Source organism: Rhinatrema bivittatum, chromosome 6 (genome assembly GCF_901001135.1).
Source record: "Rhinatrema bivittatum chromosome 6, aRhiBiv1.1, whole genome shotgun sequence".
NCBI classification, from domain to species: domain Eukaryota; kingdom Metazoa; phylum Chordata; class Amphibia; order Gymnophiona; family Rhinatrematidae; genus Rhinatrema; species Rhinatrema bivittatum.
The window spans coordinates 296334559-296353349 of record NC_042620.1 but is presented as its reverse complement, the minus strand read 5'-3'; the positions used below and the strand labels follow the sequence as shown (position 1 = coordinate 296353349).

General features: G+C 48.6%; 1 protein-coding gene across 4 annotated transcripts in view; it reads left to right on the top strand.

Moving 5' to 3' along the window:
• Positions 1-18791, top strand: part of BCORL1 (BCL6 corepressor like 1) — a 68400-nt gene that overhangs the window by 18174 nt on the left and 31435 nt on the right. For 3 of the 4 annotated variants that reach the window (XM_029607406.1, XM_029607407.1, XM_029607409.1), the window contains one exon: positions 12845-12925. The exons of the other annotated variant lie outside the window; for it this stretch is intronic. In XM_029607406.1, coding sequence (XP_029463266.1) covers positions 12845-12925 — 81 coding nt within the window. The remainder of the gene's footprint in view (positions 1-12844; positions 12926-18791) is intronic. 4 annotated transcript variants of the gene reach the window in all.

The following is an 18791-nucleotide window of genomic DNA, read 5'->3' as shown; positions in this document are numbered from 1 at the left end:
AGCAAAAGCTTCGCTAAAAAGAGCTGCCTTTTTACATGTTTCCAGAACAGTTTAAAGTCTGCCAGCTCATGAAGAGCTTTGGGTAAAATGTAGAGAGGTGACAGAACTCCAAAGAAGGAAGAGAAGCGAAAGTGAACCCATGGCTCCCAGCTGAAGATCAGCTGAATTGTCTGTTGTCACATCAGACACTAGCTAGGTAGTGGCCGGCAGCTGCGGCCCAGTCTTTCAAGCTTCCGCCTCACTCAGAACCTGCCCCCATCTAGGCCTACGATACCGTGAGCCTTCATTCACAGCTACTTTTCCCCATTTTTATTTTCTCCACCCATCCTTTCACCCTCCATAACGCAGACAGTGCAGCGACAGTCCGTGATAGGGGGGGTGTCACATACTGCGACTTCCTTTGGAACCCAGTTTGCCCTGAATCTCGCCTATAAGCGACACTGTTGTGCGGTGGCTGGGCTTTCCTCCTCCTTTCAGAGGCTGTGAAACACTGCCTCTGCCACATCCCTAGCCAGCCCAGGGAGCAGAAGCTGAGCCCAAACCGGGCTCAGGTTTCTCCCACAGCAGCGTGCCAAACTGCCATCGAGCTACAGAGTTGGCGATGAATTTCTTTATAACCCTTTAGTATGTGGGGAGGGAGCTAGGGAAGGGAGAGCGTCACATGCATTATTTGTTCAGTACTGGATCAGAGAGAAGAGTGGCCCCCTTTCTGAATCACCAATAGTACTTTCTACAGCATTTATGTTCCATGGAGTTCTTTCCATGAAGTGCTGTCCAGGCCTGACCTTGTTTAACTTCTGAAATCCACGGTATCTGAACCCAGGGCACTGTGGCTGCGATATCTTGATCACAAGTGGTTGACCTTCCAGATGACCGAGGAGTTTGTCTCTTGGGGCCTGAGCTACTAAACTTTTTTTTGTCATAGACACAGAATGGGTAAAAGACCTTGGGAGTTCAGACCCTTCAGGTTGTAACGTCTTCTGCTTTTTGTAGAGAAGTTTGCAAAGGGCCTCCACTAGAAGCAGAAGGCCAGGCCTTTCGTTGCGCGGGGGCTGCACATATCTTTTCATGGCACAGCGCTTCTCCACAAGCCTTTCCTAACATTCTCCTGTCGCTTCCCGCGCTGGGCAGGCACCAGACAATAAAGCAGTGAGAAGGTCGGCTCCCTCGCCCAACTGTACTGTGAGTGATGGGTCTGTTTAGTGAGTTTCTCCCCCACCTGTCCTGAGTTGTGAGCTTACTCTAGCTCACCTTACCATCGGGGTGCAGGAAATTTAACTTTGCATGTCACTGACAGCCAATGCAAAATGTTTGTTTGGCTTTATGAAAAGATCATCCCTTAGCATGCCCAAAGTCGTATTGCTTTGCTGATCACTATTACAACTCCGTAGCATCTTGTTCTGCAGATGTTTTGGTTTCCCTTGCCTCCTCAACCCCCAACCTTTCAGCTGTCTGAAGAGAAGTTAGGAATGACTTTCAGTCTCATTAGAAAGGAATTTTCGAAATACTTTGAAAACAAAAGTGCGTTTTCACTGCCTGTAGGCCGTTATGTAATCACTGAAACGTAGACTGCAGCACTTCCTGTGTCCCTCCGCTCGCTTCCTGTTGTTACTTGGTTACAGATCCCCTTCCCTCAGCCTATAAGCTGTTTGGGTGTCAGAGTGCAAGTTATATTCCAGTGATGTTTCACGTTTTGTTTCCCTGCAGCCAGTCTCCTCTCCAGGTCTGAGAGACGTAGTTAAACCTGCTAGGAGGAAGCACAGGGTCCCATGATGGGCTGGGAGTGCAGTTCTGCAATGTCAGTACAGCCACTCAGACTGGCAGAGAATTTTTTTCCAGCATAGGGGAGGAGAAAAGTTTTTTCTAATAACTTGGGCACTAGCCAAACTTTTTTAGGAGCTAAGGTAAAATGGGTTTTTATCCCAATAACTTCTTTTTCACTTTCACTTAGCTAAATTTGTTTACATTGCTCATTTTAATTTGTAGTTTTCTTATTTTGCTTATTTTTTGTTTGTCTTTCTCTACCCTCTCTCTTTCCAACAAACTCCCTTTTTCCTCCTCTTGAGGTCCTTGATCTTTCTATCTCTTCTCAGTTCCTTCCTGATTCCTCCCCTCCTAAGCTCTTCCCTCACCCCTTCCCACATTTATTCCCCCAAATTCTTTCCCAATTCCTCTGCCTTTCTATCCCTCCTCAGCTCTATCCCTCCTCAGCTCTATCCCTCCTCAGCTCTTTCTCCAGCCTGGCTCCATTGAGGGAGGGGGGCTAGCCTGGCATCTGGGACCTGCAGTGGCAGCTACTTGTCAGCCTTGGGATTTATTGAGAGCTAAGCCCCAAATTCTAGGTGCCCAGGTAACTTGGTGCCTGAGAATTTTCCAGCCCTGATCAGAGGACAAGTTCATTTACAAGGTTAATTTTTTTGGGGGTTGGGAGGGAACTGAGGATAGAATGACATGTTAGGTCTAGGGGCTATGAAGTCAAATTTCAAACAGGCTTTTCCTAGCATGTAGCTCTCAGGACCAATGGGTTTATGCTCCCCTGCCAGCAGATGGAGACAGTCAGGTTTCAAAGCTGACGTCACCCTACATACACTCCTGCAGTGACCTAAGCCTTTCAGTATTTCTCTGTCTCCAGCAGATAGAGGACATGCTTTCCCTATGGGGATTGCTGTACCCTTTGGAAAAAGAAATTCTACTTTTAAATTGGAGAGAAAATTGAGCCCCGCTCTCCTGCGGTGATAACTAAATGTCTCTCCCCCAGTTGAGAATTCCTGTGGTGATTTCCAAGATCCCTCAGAGGTGTGCCTTGGTCTGGTAGCCGGTTCCCGGCATGGACTTTGCTGCTGCAGCAGGTGCAGGAAGCAGAGCACAGCAATGACTGCCAAAGCCCTCTCCCCCCCGCAGCCGGAGACCGGCTTTGTACTCATCCGGTAAGCGCTGGGCCCAAGTAAGTAAGTAAATAAAAAGAAGAGAATTTCCTCTCGATTTGGAAATGTTTGGAGGGATTTCAATAACACTTCCTCCGATCTCCTTGCACGGTGCGCCATACCGACATCGTTCCCGATCCCATTGGATAAGGGGAAGTGTCTTTTGAGCGGGTTGAGCGGCCTCCCGGTAGGCTAGGGTCCACTTTAGGCTTGGTCGGCACACTGCGTGGTAGGCCATGGCGGCGCCATCTTGGGCGCATCTTTGTGCATGCTGTATTTCCCTCCATAGAGCATCAGTACGTGCAGTGTGTCAGCTCTGTACACGTGCTGTGCACATAATGCCATGCGCGTACGTACGCGCACAACTTACTAGGAGCAGAATACAAGAAAAGCCGGGCACACGGGCCATGCGTGCACCTTGCCGCAGCCTGCGTAGGTGCCCGAAACCTGTGCACACAAAATTGTAAGCGTGAGCCGACTGAACACGCAGTTACCTTCGCCATTGGCTCCGGCAGCAAAGAAACATAAAAGCCTTTCTCTCTGCACTGCTTGTCATATTAAAACTGCACAGTCTAACCTGGATTCTTGTTTGTCAGCACTTTGAGGAAGCCCAGGGAGCGTTGGCCTCCCCAGACTTTGCTAAGCTCGGCTTCTTCCAGTCAGAGGATGGGTCAGCCACAGCCTTAACTGGAAGTACCCTGGATCTGAGTACCCCCAGGACGGGGTCATCCATGGGAGAGGGAAGTTTGGCAGCACCTAACCCAATACCTCCTGGGCTGGGCATGCACCCGGCTGCCTTCTCTTGGGTGGAAGTTTTTCAAGGCTTTCAAGCCTTCGTACAGGCGCAGTCTGCCACTTCACTTGCCTCTTCCAGACAGAACCTCAGCCGGTAAGCTCTTCCTCTCACAGTCCTATCGGCAGACCTTGAGGCATGCCTCGCCTCACCAAGGGTATCCCTGGCAGGGACCCAGACGGCATGGACGAAGAGGAGGATACAGATTTCTTGGAAGATGGGGAAATTGCCCCTGGTTTAGAACCATATTGGACCATGTTACAGTTTTTCCATAGAAATGAATTGCCGGCCCTGGTTTCCCAGACCCTGAAGATGCTGGGAGTTCCTGGGGAAGACTCTGTGACAGAAGAATCCCATTTTGATTTCCCTACGGAAAGCCTCTTGCTACTTTTCAGTACTGGAAGCCATCGAAGAGTTGATTGACCTGGAATGGGATGCCCCAAAAGCAAGTTTTAAAGGTGGATGAGCATTAGAAGCTCTATACCCACTGGATCTGGCAGTGAGAGAACATTTGCATTTCCCTAAAGTGGATCTGATGGTCTGTGCCGTCTCTAAGCGAACAACTATCCCAGTGGAGGGAGGAGCAACCTTAAAGGATGCGCAAGCTAGATGGCCTTTGACGCAATAGCAGTGACCTTACAGATTACTTCTTGTTGTGCCCTGGTAGCTCGTTCGTGCCTGCTCCTCTCTCTGGAGGTGGATGACCCGGGGGCAAATTCCAGAGTGGTTATGGAACCTGCCACCATCTTTATAGCTGACGCAGGCTCAGATTTATTCCATACTTCGGCCAGAGGATGGCCTCAGTGGTGGTGGCCAGAAGACAGCTATGGCTGCGGAATTGGTCAGCAGACGCAACCTCCAAGGCAAATCTCACAAATATGCCCTTTAAAGGATCACTTCTCTTCAGAAGCGAATTGGAAAAACTGGCCAGTAAATGGGGCAAATCTCCAGTTCCCCTGCTTCCAGAAGATAAGAGAAAGCAGTAACAACACCCCTCACCTATGAGGGGTCGATCCAGGAGCTCCCGATGCTTTTGCCCCTACAGAAAGTCAACATTTCAGAGGTCTTAGTCCTTTTGGAGCTGACAGTCTAAGAGACGGGCAGGCTTGAGTTCAGGTTCATCCCGAGCCACCCTTGGAACAAGGAGATAGAGGATTGACTGTCCCTCTTCTACCAACGGTGGGTCGAGATCACTTCGGACAAATGGGTACTGAAGGTCATACGAGAAGGATATGTGCTGGCATTTTGCAGCACTCCTCAGGATATATTCATGATATCTTCTTGCCACTCCCAGCACAAGAAGCAGGCAGTGGAGGCTACCCTGTTAAGGCTCCTCAGGATAAGGGCTATAATCCCAGTACCTGCGCCCCAAGAAAATACGGGGCGTTATTCCATCTGTATCATCGTACCCAAGAAGGAAAGTTTCTTTTGCCCCCATCCTGGACCTCAAGAGTATCAACAGACATGTATGAGTGATTCATTTCCGCACGGAAACCGTACGCTTCATGATAATGGCCATACAATCGGGAGAGTTTTTAACTTCCCTGGACCTATCCAAGGCCTACCTACATATTCCAATCCATCAAGAACATCAAGGTTTCCTACGCTTTGCAGTACTGGTCGCCATTATCTGTTTCGGGCACTGCCCTTTGGCCTGGCCACTGCCCCCAGAACATTTTTCCAAGATTATGGTGGTTCTAGCAGCAGCATTGAGAAAAGAGGGAATCCTGGTGCACCCGTACTTGGACAACTGGTTGATCCAGGCAAAGTCCGAGGAAGAGAGTCTCCAGTTAATCAACAGGGTGACCTCCTTGCTTCAGGAACTTGGTTGTGTCATAAATGTGGACAAAAGCAGTCTCAAACCTTCCCTGTCCTTGGAATATCTGGGAGTCTGTTTCAACACCAAGCAGAGTAAGATCATCCTTCCGACTACACAGATAAGGAAGTTGATGTCCCAAGTGTGTCAGTTGATGAGCACGATACACCTGACGATGTGGAGCTATCTTCAAGTTCTCGATTTGATGGCAACCCTGGAAGTAGTGCCTTGGGCGAGGGCACACATGCGACCTCTTCAACGCTCCCTGCTGTCACGTTGGAACCCGCAGTCTCTTCGATTCACCTCCACTTACCGGCGGAAGAATGCTCTTGACTCCAGTGGTGACTGCATGAAGCTCATCTGGGCAGGGGGTTCCCCCTGTCCTCTCTGAACTGGCTAGTCCTCACAAAAGATGCGAGTTTCCGGGGCTGGGGAGCTCACTGTCAGGAACTGATGGCCCAGGGACGTTGGACCAAGGAAGAGACCCTCTGGAACATAAACCGCCTGGAAACCCGGGCAGTCAGATTGGCATATATACAATTAAGCCACATTCTCCAGGGTCAAGCAGGCCGCATGATGTCTGACAATGCAATGACGGTAGCCTATATCAAGTATCACAGGAGATAGACCTCCTTTTGGAATGGGCAGAAATACGTCCACAGATGATCCTAGCCTCCCACATCGCAGGAAAAGACAATGTCAGAGCAGACTTTCTAAGCAGGGAGAGTCTGGATCCAGGAGAGTGGGCGTTGTCGGCCAAAACCTTTAACTAGTATTAGATCACTGGGGTCTCCCGTCCATTGACTTGCTGGCCGCATCTCACAACGTGAAGGTTCCCCGATTCTTCAGTGGCAGAAAAGATTCGTGGTCCCTGGGGCTCGACGCTCTCATTCAGACCTGGCCAGAAGAGGAGTTGCTATACACCTTCCCTCCATGGCCCCTGCTGGGCAGGGTCTTTTGCAGAATCAAGCACCACAGGGGATTAGTCCTACTAGTAGCTCCAGATTGGCCCAGGCATCCATGGTATGCGGACATGCAGAGACTCCTGGTGGAGACCCCCTGTGCCTTCCACAACACAGGGACCTGCCACAGCAGGGACCTGTTCTTCACGAGGATCCGACTCAGATCTGTCTTACAGTCTGGCCCTTGAGAGGGCTCACCTGATGAAGCAAAGATATTCGGCGGAAGTAATTGCCACCTTACTCCGTGCGTAGAAGTTCTCTATGTCCCTAGCGTATGTGCAGATCTGGAGAGTATTGGAGACCTGGTGCAAGGAATGTGGTGTTTCCCTTCGAATGGTCAAAATCCCACTAATTCTAGAACTTTTGCAGGATGGCTTGAATAAAGGTTTCATCCTTAACTTCTTGAAGGTCCAGATAGCGGCTCTCTCCTGTTCAGGGGCGAGGTGCATGGAGCCCACCTGTCAGCTCATCCATGCGTGGCCTGTTTTCTGAAAGGGGTGAAGCACCTCCAGCCACCCCTATGGTGGCCGGTTCCCTTGTGGAATCTTAATCTAGTATTAGAGTTTTTGGCAGGGCCTTCCTTTCGGCCGCTACACAGTCTTTCCTTGCGTTTATTAACCTTGAAAACGGTGTTCCTGGTGGCTATATACTCAGCATGTCGCATCTCTGAACTACAGGCATTGTTGTGTCGGGAACCGTTCCTCCGGATGACTCCAGGAGCATTACAGCTTCGTACCTTTCCATCCTTCTTGCCCAAGGTAGTCTCAGACTTTCGTTTGAATCAGTCCATTTCATTACCATCCATAGATAAGTACAAAGACGCGGAAGAATACACCACCTCCGTCATTTGAATGTCAGTAGGCTTTTGGTGCGGTATCTGGAAGTTTCAGAACCAGTCCGAAAGATGGACTGCCTAGGAAGCAGGGCGAGCCAACTTCACAGGCTATCATAGCTTGCTGGATTAAGGAGGTGGTCATGGGAGCCTATGTGGAGGCAGGAAAGCCATTACCTTTTCAGATTAAAGCTCATTCCACAAGGGCTCAGGCAGTATCCTGGGTGAAAGCTAGACTGCTGTCTCCTGTCGACATCTGCCTAGTGGCGATGTGGTCCTCATTGCACATCTTCTCCAGGTTCTATCGCCTGGACGTTCAGGCCCGAGAGGACGCAGCCTTTGCAAGGGCGGTGTTAACCGGACTGCGGGCAGCCTCCTGCCCCGATTGGGAGTAGCTTTTGTACATCCCATTGTTCCTGAGTCCATCTGGCTACACTCTAGGAAATGGAGAAATTACTTACCTGATAATTTCATTTTCCTTAGTGTAGACAGATGGATTCAGCATCCCACCCACTGCTGCCCAAGAACAGTGCCAAGGATTCACCTGTGGAGTGGATATCGATTCCAAGAGATTATGGGTAAGCTGTCACCCAATCCCTAGATCAGGGCATCTATAACCTTACTGGGGTTCAGTGTTTGTTTGTTTGGTTGAGTAAAGTTACGGTTATCCGTTTTTAATCGTTTTTTCAATAGTATATTCACAGTGGCTTTTGAAGAGATTACTGAAGGGCTGAGGTCACTTCAGGTGTGTATGTAGGGTGACGTCAGCTTTGAAACCTGACTCTGTCTCCACCTGCTGGCAGGGGAGGATAACTCATTGGTCCTGAATCCATCTGTCTACACTAAGGAAAACAAAATTATCAGGTAATTTCTCCATTTAAGTGCACAAGATAACAGTCTTCCATTAGGAAGATATAAGAAATCACTTAGAGCATGGCCATTTTGACGGTGGAACCAGAGACTTCCCTGTGCATGTGCATGCAGAGATTTGTTCTAGTGACCCAAATCTCAGGCAGCAGAGAACAACCATCTACTTCCTGCTTCAGCCTCTCACGTCTTTGGCAGTATGCAAGGAACAGGAGGGAAGGGTGTGAGGATGGAGCAGGCAGAGCCACTCTGCTCCTTAATCCAGCCCCGTCTATTCTGTCCTGCAGCAACAGGATGGGAGGGGGATGTGGCTGGAGTGGGCAAGAGTTCAGTTTTTGTCTGTATATTTCTGTTCATAATTTGTGATAACGTATTCTGTATTTGGTGAGGAGTTTTCTGAGTTCTGTGTGCATGACTGCCGTGAAGTATCCTCTAATGTATAGTTTCTGTGTATTCCAGCTTGTTCTGTTTTTCCAGTAGGAAGTGTATTGCTGCTAATTTGGATTTTTTTTAGCCTGCCTTTCCAAATAATGTTCAAGGCATCTTGCAGCATTTTTAGAATTGTGATGCAGTGTCTCTGCCCCAAAGAACTTACAATATCAGTGAAAACCTGAGGTGACAGGAGATAAAGCGATCACAAGGAGTGTCAGTGGGGGAAGTGATTTCCCTAGTCCTTAGCCCATTGCTCTGTCCACTAGACTACTCCTTTTCCCTGCTGGGAAGAATAGCAGTGCTGTTCTAGGACCCAGTGTAATATCTGCAGTGTTGCTTTTTCAAAGTTAAGAATATTGCTGTTTGAGTTCTAGGAGTTAGTGCTGTTTTGGTACGGGAGGTTTGCTATATAGGCTCTGAGTGATGTCTTTGCAGGGTTTTGTGTTACTTCACAACATGCCTGATAATGGAGAGAGTTTGTTTCACTGTTACCGAGACGACAAACAGATATGAAATGTGTTTGTCTGGTGAGTTGTAAGGGGAAACTCAAGAGTTCAGCCCAGCTAGAGAGGCCAGCCAGTCATTTCAAACATTACCTTTGGCCAATGCAGTATAGATTTCTTTTAATTTATACATTTTATGTTTTTGTCTTTTGGGGATTTTTTTTTAGCAGTCTATCCCCAGAAATCACAGATGACACATTCACCAGACCAGTGACATGATTTCTGAAACATATATATATATATATATATATATATACACTCGTCCTTGCCTCATCCTCCACGGACCTTCTCTTCCTAAGCTCAGATGCCTAAGCACTTTTTCTTCCGCTGCCTAAGCTATTTAATATATGTATATTAGTTTCATTAAATCTATGGTAACCCTCCACTACCCTCCCCCCCCCCACCTTCCAACCCCCTTACAATCCCTCATTCCTACCCCCTCCCTCGGAATACCTTGTTACCCCAAAAAGCCAACTCTTATCAATTCTTACCAGTTTTGACACGTTACTCCCCATGCTTAAGCTGTATCCAAGTTTTTCTCTCCCCCTGTTCTATGTAAGACAACTTTGTCACTGTTTTATGGTTGCAATGTAAACCAGAGTGATAATTAACTCTGTTATTTGAACTTCGGTATAGAAAAGTTATAAATATATATATATATATTTGCATATATAATATAAGGCTTGTGTCGGTCAGTCGGTCTGTCTGTGGCACTGGCGGCACTCTGAACAATGAAAAGTGCACTGCGCAAAGACAAGCGGCGGCAGGGGGAGTAGAATGCCTTTTTGGTTGGGGGAGGGACCATGCAAATTGCCCCAACTGTCATTCCCTTAACATCCATTCTTCATGTAGACCATATAAAGCCAATTTCTAATTCAAGTTAAAATACTGTGCAGGAAGAATAACTCTTCTCACTCTCCCGCATTCACTTCCTCCTATCCCCTCACTCTCCCCCCCCCCCTCCCCCTATCAACCTGATCCCTTCGCTCCCACCCCCCTACAATCCCTTTACTCCGACCTCTCCCCCACATTCTGCTCAGCCACCTCTTTCACTCCAACCCCCACAATCCCCTCGTTCTTTCACTCCCTTCCCGTCACAGTCCTCTCACCCCATGTTTCACTTCCACCCTCCCAATCTCTTCACTCATCTCCTTCACTTCCACCCTTTACAATCCCATCGTCCAGCTCCTTCACTCCCGCCCCCTCCCATGATCCCCTCACCTCCTTCACTCCCTCACCTTGACTCACCTTCATTCCTCTCTGGAAGAAGAGCCTCACTAGTGGCAGGTGGGATGGCGCATTATTTCCTTTCTGCATCCCCTGGCAGTTGCCCCCCATCCCCCCTCGCTCCTCCTCAGGCCGCTTCCTTCTCCTCGGCTGTTGGTGCCCAAATGATATTCAGACACTGGCAGCTGGTGGTGGGGGGGGGGGGGGGGTGGGGAAAGCAAGCCGATGCTTTGCAAGGCCGTGATTCTCCTCCTCCCTTCAGAATATGGAGGAGGAGTGAGGGGATCGGGGCAGTGGTGGCCAGCGGGGGAGGGGAGAGGGGAACACGAATAGAAAATAATGCACTGCCCCATTCGTCCCAGTGAGGCTTGTCTTCCGTGTGAGGGGTGGGGTGGAGTGCAGGTACAGGACCACAAAGGGCCTACATGTGCTTTCAGGCCCTTTTTAAGCTGTAGCACTTGTTCGGTTAGGAAAAGAGGAGCAGGAGGGGGCAGGCCTCATTGTTGGTGGCAGCCACATTTTTTTTTAGGGGGGGCGGTCATGGCCCCTGTGGGCCCACCCCATTCCAACAGCTATGAGCCATGGGACCAAGGGGCAACAAGGAAGCGGACAGATGCAGCAGGAGGGAAGAAAAGGGATATGTGGAGATGGGGGGCAGTGCTGGGCTTGGTCTTGGGAAGTAGGAGCGTTATTTGCCTGTCACGTTTTCCTCCCCTGAGCGAAGTGGCTGTTCCTCCTGTGAACAGGTATATGTAGTGCCCGCTAGAGCTGGCCAGCGGGAGAAGTCAAATGTGCTGATCCTGCCAGATAACAAGGCTGTCAAATGTAGTTTATGGAGAGGTTCTCTAGGTTTTAAAATGCTTTCTGTTAAGTAGTTAATGAAATGAAACCATACTTATCTGTTTCATTTTTGTTTTGTTTTTATCATGTAACTGAGCTCCGCACCAGGCAACCTGAGCCAGGCCGGATTGTTTCAGCTCACGTATACATGTGAAACAAAGTTTAATGTTCAGTGGCGAGGGGCAGTTTTTGGTGCAAAGTTTATCCATGGGCTTGCATTCATTCTCGAAGTAGGAGCAGGCTTTCCTTTGGAGCCCTGCCTACTTGTGCAACCTTTTTAAGGTGGGCGCTTTTCAGAAAGTCCTTTTATCTGGGTAAATCAGCATTTATGTGCCCTCTCTCTGTCCAGCTGTGGGTGCTTACAGGATTGTTCCGGGAGGGCTGAGAGTTAGGTAGCCACGACTGCTCTTAGAACCTGGGGGGGGGGGGCTAGGGGGCTAATAGCCTTCCACTGGCCCTGGTTTAACTGGTTATCGTTACATGAAGTTTCAGCTGAACCTAACTGGTTAGGTTTTCAGCAGAAAATTCTCCTAAAATTTAGGCCACTCATTCAGATCTTAACCAGCTAGAGCTGGAAGTCGGTGCTAGGTCCTCTCCAGAGTCCCAAGCTGGACGTCCAGGAGGGAGCCGCCAACCCCCTGGCTATCCCCTCTCCCTTCCACCACGGGATCCCCCCTCCTGCCTAAAGATTAATGGCAGGTGGGGTGGGGGAGGGGAGGTCCCACAGCCCCTCCCCAAGCTGAGCCATGAGATGGCAAGGGTACAGCCTTGTCTTGGTTCAGCTTGTGGGGGGAGGGAGGGGGGTCAGTTGGCTGCCTGCCCCCTCCCCCCAAATCCCAGTTTAATCTTCAGCAGGGCAACTTGAACTTTCAGGCAGGAGGAAAGGGGGGGGAAATCCTGTGGAGGAGGACTGTATATCCCCTGCACCACTTTTAGGAGGGATGAAGGCCCTGGAGTGCCAAATTTATGCCTGCTGTTGCAGCGTCTGGATTTGTCAGGTCAAATTACATTTGAGAACTATGCCCCGGGTCACTTCTGACCAGCCTCTTTTTTTTTTTTTGCCTGCGTAATCTGTGAGTTCTATGAATTTGGCCGGACGGATTAGAGAGGCCTGATTTAAAACGGGGCAGACTTGGCTGAAACCCAGTTTTAGCCAGGTACGTCTATTGAAAGTCAGCCCCGTGCAATAATATGAGAGCCCAGGAGAGGGCAGCATGCACTGCAAGGAGGGAGCAGAGGATTTGTGGGGTGTGGCTCTGGGAACACGTCCTCTGCCGGGAAGAAGGCCAAGCATGGGGGCAGCTGTTGTCAAGAGTGGCCCAAGAGTTTAGGCCTGTATTTGCAGTCCTGTGCGCCCCACAGAGTATGCACAGAACGTGTACACCAAAGGGGCAGCCATCCTTCATCCTGAGCAGAAAAGGACTGAAAAAAACCCCCCCCCAACATATCTCGAGTACTAACTATAGCTGGAAGGTTTGCAGAGTCTGGGGGAAGGCAAAGCTAAGAAGTTGACCGTGCAGTTTCCTTAGGACCATGCCGTCACTTCTGTCTGAACAGGATTTGTAGTTTTCGCAGTCTTGATTTCTCCAGGGCTCTCACGTTGGTGTTTTTCCTCCCTTGCTTCACTCTCTGCCTCTCCCTCTCCCAGACTACGCCGAGAAGAAATGCAAGAGCAGCTTTCAAGACTTTATCCCCGTGGTCCTGACCAGCAGAACCCGCAGTCAGTCAGGTGAGCTGTTTGCAACCCTCGCCCGCTGGTGCATGTAGAAAAGGCTGCAATGTGTCCGCTGATTCGGGGCCGGAACGGCAACAGTACAGCACGGACATGGGACAAAAGGAAGTTGGGTGGGTGGGTGGGTGGGCATAACAGAGAAGCCCTGCCCAGCCCCACACCGCTGTATTAACAGCAGGTGATTTGCCTCTTGCCTCCGCCTTTCAAATCTTAGTAGCTTTCTGCAGACAGCCTCGATAGTTTGGTTCCATACAAAAATTCACTTTCATTTAAAGTCAGGGAAAGATCTAGCAAAAATACTTTTACTATCGATAAAGGGCACCCGACATACTTACCCAGAGTTATCGCAAGGGGTGGGTAATCATCAAGGGGATACCCCCGCAGCTGCCCGAGTTGCTGTTGTTTCTGGTGGCATTCTTGTAGTCGCCAACTTGTGCCGTGACATAAGAAAGAGGCTAAGCTGGGCCTGGTTTTGCCCCATTGCATTTTATGGACATTCCAGTTCCAAATTCGGATTACATGATGATTCCGCCCTCCCTCTAGTTGTACTCAATGGAAGATTTGCCCCCATCCCTACCCACCACCAAGATTACTCCACCTAAAGATTTGTCCTCCTGGCATGGGATCCTCACACAGCAGCCTGACTGGTTAATATGGAAATGCAAAGGCGTATTTTGGGGAGAGGCTATGGGGGGGGGGGGGCCAGTGCCCCCTCCCCCAATCTGACCTCCTCTAAACAGTCACATCTGGTGTCACTTGAAGCTGCTACCACCTGAAGATCAACCACTCTGCTGCCAGCCTGGGATGGGGGGGGTGCAAATCTTCATGTGATCCCCAGTTTTGTCAAAGCCAAGCAGGATCACAAATGCAAGGGGGCCAACCCTCTGCCCTCGCCCCCCCAGATAAATCTTAAGCGAGTGTCACTTCTGAAACCTTGGACTTGTGACTGGTTGAGAGGAGACCATGTGACCACAGCTAGCATGCAGGACCCCAGTGTGTTTCATGCACGAGTGGTTGCACGGTAGCCACTAATTGGGACAGGGGGAGGCTCCTCATTCCCGGCTTGCAACACCCTGACACGTGGAAAGCAAGGGAGGGCGCCTGGGGGGCCAAACACACTATTTGGTGACATTTTCAAGGGCCGCGACTAACTCTTGGACTGACTATAGAGTAGTTACAGCAGCACACACTTTTACTAGAAATCACTCAGCTAGAGCTTTTCTGACCTTCTCTCGTGTGATTTATTTATTTATTGTTTATTATTATTCAACTGCAACGGTTTTCTTTCCTTCTGTTTTCTCCCCCTCCACTTCAGAATGTTGCAGGTGTCCCTCAAGGCTCAGCGCTCTCTGCAGCCCTTTTTAACACATATTCGGCCCTCCTGTGCAGCTTACCTGCTGCATTAGGTGTAGATTATAAAATAGATGCTGATGGCAATCAGCTTTTCATACTGGTTACATCGTCTTGACAGACAACGTTTTAAGTTTCTGACCGTTTCAGCAGTCAAACAATGGCTTTACCATAAAAAATTGGCTCATAATAGAAGCAAAACTGAACTATTCATATTGAGTAGATTTTCATCATCAGACATTCCCTCTGTTTTCTCCTTGGAGAACCATCAGTTGCCTATTCAGTCGCAAGACCAGAATCTAGGTGTGACCTTGGGCTCCGAGCTTTCGGTGCACCCTCACATAAAATCCGTTTCATCAGCCTTTTTGAAGCTACGAACGTCACATAGGTTAAAACTGTTGCTTGATCCTTGTGACTTTCATGCTACGCTGTAGACTCTGGTTTTTCCTGTATTGGATTATTGTAGCTCTCTCTTTACTGGTCTTCCGGCCAGTTCCCTAAGAGCCTTGCCAATCATGCAGAATTCTGCTGCCTGTATTTTAACTGGTACTGTGGTTCGTGAACTTATAACATCTGTGCTCTGTTCTTTGCATTGGTTACCAACTCAATGGTGGGTTAAGTTTTAAAATTGCGATATTAATCCATAAATTCATTTATAATACCAATTTTTCATGGATTAGCTCGATCCTGCGTATTTAAAATCCGTCTTGATCACTCAGATCTGCAAGTCGTGGGTTGTTGGAAGTGTCCTCTCCTACGCTTGCACATTTTGTGGAAACCCATGAGCGGGTGTTCTCGGTTGCAGTTCCAACTTTTGGAACTCGCTGCCAGAACACCTCTGCTTGATGACAGATGCGTCACTATTTAAAAAACGTTTTTGGGATGCCTTTGGATTGACAGATTTAAGTCCTCCTCTCTCTTGTTACTTCTTTTTTTTGTCTGATGTCCTTCCAGTTGTTTGAAATCTCCAGTCTCGCTTAGGGGTGAATTTTAAAAGCGTTGCTCGCATTAGAAGGCCTAGTTGTGCGAGGTAACTGGGGCGAGGGTGAGGGACTCTTATTTTAAAATGTCCCAATTACATGCGTATATGCGTATGCCTGAGGAACCAAACATGCGAGGGGAAAAGGGGTGGAGTCAGGGCATAGCAGGGGTGTTCCATGACGGGGCCAACATGAATGCTCGTAAATCCATATTTTAAATCCGGCGGCCGCAGTGCGCAGCGGGCTGTTAACCGCATATCTTTACTTCTGCTCTTGATGGAGTGTAAGTCTGCAGAAATCTCCATTTAGGCCTAAAATGACAGGGGGGGAGGGGTCTGGGTAACCTGGAGGGAATGCAGGCTGAAGAACCAGAGGGGTCTGGATGACCTCGAGATGGACTGGGCAAACTGGTGGACTAATTGGTAAAACTAGGATTGTCCTTCACGCACACATGTATTAAACTCCACTTATGTGCGCGTGTTAAAACAGAGCTCAAAGGAAGATACACAAAGTGCGCTTGCTCTTGTAAGCACTTCAAATTAAGAGAAAACATACACATGCTTGGTGTATTTTAAATCGTACGTGCGCAGTTGAAGTTTCTGCATATATATGCACTCACGCTCTCATTTTAAAGTTACCGTCCTTGGATTTATTGTATTTTTATATGTTTGGAGTTTTTTTCATTGTTTTTCAGCTATTGATTTATATTTGTTGCTGTTTCTTGTGTTATGCCCTTTTGTTTTTATGAATATCTTTATTGTACCCAGCCTCGATCTTTGAAGAATGTGGGTAACCAATCTATTAAATAAAGAAATATTCCTGTCTTTTTTTAAGTTTCTGGTCCTCCTGTCTTTCTGCTCATTCATCTTACTTTCAGCACTGTTTCTTTTTATATTTTACCCTTTCTCTCTTACTAACACTAACTTACACTGTCTAACGGTGATCACAGGCAGCCTTCCTTACTGACTCGGCCTCGTGCAAGCATGGCCGCCCTCACATAACCCCAAATACCCGACATACATGTACACAGTCCCAGACACATATACAGCTCACACAGGCTTGCACACACACACACAAGTCACAGCCTCAGACATGTAATGTTATCCTCCATCACCCAAATACTGCCTCAGCCTCAACCACACACACTCACACAACCGTGCACACACAAGTATAGCCAGAGCTATTGTTTTAATGTATGTTTCCATTGTTCACCACTTTTTGAATGGTTGAATGACTAGGAAAGGAGTATATAAATAAACTCACACAGCCACACACACACATACGAACACGCTTACACAGTCTTAGACATACAAATAGTAACAGCCTCCCTCACACAAGTACAGCCACAGCTTCTTCAAACACATTCACTTCCAGCCACATCGTCCATCACACAACCTCACACTCACAAATAGAGCCACAGCCTCAAACACATACACTCAGTCGCTCACACTTACATATCCTCACACACACACACACACACACAGAGCTACAGCCTCCCTCACACAGCCTTAAATACACACCAATACTGCCACAGCTTCAAACACACACATCCTTACACAGCCTCAGATACACATGCTCATAGATACAGCCTCCCTCACAAAATCTCAGACATACAAGTACAGTCATGCCTCAGACACACAATCTGTCTCACACAGATGCTAACAGCTACATCCTTGCTCACACAAACTCAGAAATACCCATAATCTATTTTCTTTCACAGACAGATGAACATGCACACAAACTGATTTATAAAGACTCACCTCCCCTCCCCTTTTGCAGAGACAATTATATTCTCTGTGTCTCCTTTTCACTCTTCACGCACACACCTCCAGTCGTAATTTCTCTCTGTCTCTCATGGAGACATTAAAAAGTGGAGAAAATCTCACTCGCCTGCCTCTATCTCACCTATGTGCCCCACCCACCACCACCACTGTATCTCACCTTTTCTTCCCAGTCCATTCTCTTTTCACTTGCTATAGCTCACTCTACTCCTCCTCCTCTCCCTCTTCTGGGCTTTCTTCCCCAGCCAGAAAGCTTTAGGTGTCTCCACATCACACTTCTGGGAGTGAGAGATGGGGAATGGACTCTCCTATAGGGATCTGCTGCCTCCTTCCAAGTTGGCCACTGTCAGAGCCAGGAAGACGGTCTTTGATGAACCATCAAGTCGTCAGAGGTTCACAGTGCTGGTGGTCACGCACTGCTCTCTTGAGACAGAGTGAGCGCGTGCACGGCGAGCTCGCCAGCGAGAGGACGTTCTCAACCACACCCTCCCCATCTCCTCGTTCCAGCCTCTGAATCCTACAAAATCCAAAGTCTATCTGGTTGTGCCGTGGCCATCCCTGCCTGCCCACAAACCAGGCGGAGGCAGTGGGATCTGGTAGGGACTTTCTTGGGACGAGCTTTTCACCGTCGCATGGGCTCGGTGAAGCTCGCTGCCGTCCTTTCCCCAACCCTGCCTGTCTCTCCTTCTCTTCGCCCCCATCTCTTGTGCGATGGGGCAGGGCCAGTCTGGGGCCTTCCTTTCATCCTCCCATATTGTCACCTGCCTCTTTTCCCTGGCCCCGTGTCTCTTTTATTCTTTTTCTCTCCTTGTTGATCTGCACTTTTTATTTATTTATTTATTTTATTTATTTGAAGTCTTTTATATACCGAAGTATAGCAATCTGCCTTCACTCCGGTTTACAGAATAACAGACAAAGAACGATATAAACGGGCATCATAATAACTAAACGCAACAAAAATGTTGAAGAAATAGTTGAGGTTAAACAGGTATTTTATGTATTTAAAAACGTTTCAGAATCGCCTTACAGATTACAGTAAACCTCTCAAAGCGATGTACATCTCCACAAAAAACCACTGGACATCTAATTAAAAAGATAATTGAAACAAAATCAGGAAGAACATGGGAGTAAAGAAAGTCCACACTTAAACTGCAGCCACGTGTGGCTGTTGAGCTGAGACTCTTCAATGCATGACTACTGGGCTGCTGATTTCTACCGTGGCAGACTGTACCACGGTAGAAATAATAATACCACGGTAGAAATAATAAGGCTTCTGAACTCTACCAGCAGAGTTCAGAAGCCTTATTATTATTTCAGTATTAGAGAAGACGTTTCACTGCCTCTCCCCCCCCCCCCTTCTCCCTTTTGTCTCTGTTATGCCTCTCTTCTGCCCTCCCCCCCCCTCTGAAAAGAGTACCTTTTATTTCCCCCAGCCGGGCAGCTCTGCCTGCAGCATGTCCTGGGTTTGAGGGAGACCCAGCTCCTGCGCTCTTCCACTTTTGTGGTGGTTTTGGGGAGCACAGCTCTCCCGTACTGGTAGAGATGGAAGCGGAGATGACTGGAAAGGAGGCGCGCTACCCGCGGTCAGACCTCCCCGCCGCCTTCTTTCGGCCTTGCCGGCAGGAGAGTTTGCCCATCTCCCCAGCAGCAGCAGCTTGATTGTGGCATATTGAGGGAGGGCTGCACAGAGCTGGCGTGTGGGCTGTCAAGTGAGCATCTGGGACCTAGCGTGTAAATGCGGTCTAAGCATAC